Source organism: Vavraia culicis (assembly GCF_000192795.1).
Source record: "Vavraia culicis subsp. floridensis unplaced genomic scaffold supercont1.107, whole genome shotgun sequence".
NCBI lineage: Eukaryota > Fungi > Microsporidia > Pleistophoridae > Vavraia > Vavraia culicis.
The window spans coordinates 1-2644 of NW_007360710.1; the positions used below are offsets into that span (position 1 = coordinate 1).

At 39.0% G+C, this 2644-nt stretch overlaps 2 protein-coding genes across 2 annotated transcripts; one reads left to right on the forward strand and one right to left on the reverse strand.

Annotated features, from left to right (window-relative positions):
• Positions 1–12: 12 nt before the first annotated feature.
• On the forward strand, positions 13–684 carry VCUG_02664 (uncharacterized protein; the record flags this gene model as incomplete). The annotated part of the gene is made up of 1 exon (XM_008077480.1): positions 13–684. One exon carries the CDS (start codon positions 13–15, stop codon positions 682–684), a length of 672 nt encoding a protein of 223 aa, XP_008075671.1.
• A 946-nt stretch (positions 685–1630) lies between these two features.
• On the reverse strand, positions 1631–1909 carry VCUG_02665 (uncharacterized protein; the record flags this gene model as incomplete). Its single annotated transcript, XM_008077481.1, has 1 exon — positions 1631–1909. A coding segment is annotated over one exon (279 nt), but the record flags the coding sequence as incomplete, so codon positions are not given.
• Between the last annotated feature and the right edge of the window lie 735 nt (positions 1910–2644).

Sequence of the window (2644 nt, forward strand, 5' to 3'; positions counted from 1 at the left end):
AAAATCAAATAAATGTCTTATCAAAAAAAAAATATAAATAGAGAAGAAATTCTGGAAGCTATGGAGTTTTTCAGATGCTTTCTAGCCATAACTTTCCTGTGCTTGGTTTCCGCCGGAATACGATCGGAAGAGCAGCGTGAGAAAGAAGTACCAGTGCAAAGCGAGTGCAATATAAATGAAAAAGATGACGAAGAACTTTCCATTGAGACAATATTGGAGGTAATAGAGGGTCATATACGTAAGAGTTATCAGGTACTATGGGATATCTATGAATTGTGTGAGCGTTTGAAGCTTTATCCCGAAGACAGTACAACGGAAGAGCCCACGAATGATGTATTAGACTATTACAAGACAGCTTGGCTTACATTGGAAGCAGGTTATTTGCAGGCTCATGCTATAGGAGGTAATAAATCTGGGACAGGAGTGCTAACAAACACTCAACAAACAACATATCGAATGGTGATTGAGTTTGAAACAACAATGCTGTTTTTCGAGAAACATGTATTTTACCTCCTTGGTGATCTGCGCGATATTGCCAATAAAGAGAAGAATAGAACCGAAGTAAAGAAGATTGACTTGCTTAGGGCTGAAAGTCACAAGATGTATCAGATGTACGATGAGTCTAATATTTCTAAACGTCTTGATGAAGAAAATATTGGGCAAAAATGTGAGGAGTGGATTTAATTTCTAGGAACGATTGATGAGAAAATGAATGGATTTTCTACCGCAGAGTGTGTGAGCATATTGGAGGATATATTTTATGTATATGAGAAATTGTATTGTAAAGTGGAATTTGATTGTTCATAACGTATATTAGAAGAGTCGTACAAACATTCTACAAATTCTAATGTTCATCCAACCGAAGATGAGACATTAACACCGAATCCTGAACCACTCAAAGAGCATACTTCTGGCACGCCATCAATGATCTAAGTGGATGAAATAAAATCAAGTTAAATACCATGTTTAGTATTCATTCATTTCTTATGTTCATTCTTAATTGTGCATTATATTGCATCCTTGCTCTGTTCATCAACATTTACAATAACATAAAATTGTACAATCAGTATTAGGTCCGACAGCGCTACTAGACAAAAATTACCGATCAAGCCTACAAACATCTCTAACACCCACCACTATCGATGCGCACAAAACAATTGGTGCATTATATGCGTTATAGGAAGGTGTTTCGTTTGTTATTGATGCTGTAATACTTGTTGTTGAGATGTGGCATAAGGAGTGCTAAATTGGCACGGTTACAAATTCGTAATTTTGACAATAAGTACTGCTGTGATATGCACTAGTATAGATACAACAATTGTAAATATTTGGCCCCTTCGGTTGTGTTTCTTATCACCTTTGTATTGAGCTAAAATATTTCGAAATTGTTATATGTTCTATTCAGAGATAACACAGGGGGTTCAGATAAATGTATTTTAAGGAATGTTTCATCATAAACACGCATATTGACAATAACTTGTTTTTGAAGAAACCAGCTGCGCTATCCCGTTTTTCGAAAACGGGTGCATGAATGGATAGTATACCAAAATAGTGCTTTTGAATACAACTGTAACACTAGATCATTCCTTTCTACCAACTGTTTTGTGGTTACAAATCAATAAATTTACTTTCATTGCAGTAGTTCATTGTATACAACATTTCTAGTGTATATTTTACCATTCTCATGCTTTCCTTGGTCTCCATTGTCAGCAACATACACCCCTAGACCGTTTGCATAGCGCACTCTCGACAGAGCTACGTATAACTGAACATGCACAAAGACTGGGCTGTGCAGATAAACACCTACCTTGTCAAATGACTGACCCTGTGACTTGTGGATTGTCATCGAAAACGAAAGAAGAACCGGAAACTGTCTTCTCTTGAGTATGAATGGCAGCTGTGTTTCGCTGAATATCATCGCGATCTCGCCCGTTGTAGGAACATTGTACCTGTTCATGTCACGATGAATGCTCTTGTTGAACACCGTATTTACCATCAACATATTTCTTTCACGTACTGCACTTCTCTCAACTTCAGCAAGATTTTGCATACGGATTGACTTCTCTTATTGTCCTGTCAAGATTGTGTAGTATTGCTTTGTCACACTTCTCGTTTGTAGGGTTTCTCGATCTCAGATCTGTGGCATCATTCGTATCAATCACATACAACTGCGAGTACCTCCTGTTAGTGTTTTCGAGCGGGTTTATGTTGTATGTGTTGTGATAGACCTGACCATGCACCTTGAAGAAGTACACCCCTCGTGTGAATTGCTCCACATGTGCACCCATTGACGAAAACGACAGGGCACTGTTATACGATCGTATGTTTGCCTTGAAGTTTTTATGATCGCTGCTTGCTGTATCGGTGAACAGCGATCTGAGATACTCTGGATAGCTATCTCGTGGTATGTAGGCCAGCTTGCCGAAGTGACAGCAGCTCTTGTACATACGTCTACGGTGTGCCTCGTCTTTAAAGTGCATTGCCGAGCAATTTGCACAGATCTGGTTGAGCTCACCAGCATAGTGCTCGGCTGTTTCACTTTGTACGTGATAGCCGTTGCTATCAGTACTCTCATCAGATCCATCACCACCGGCAAGACGATCATCTGATGACTCATCATCGTGATGAGATTTGTCACTACACT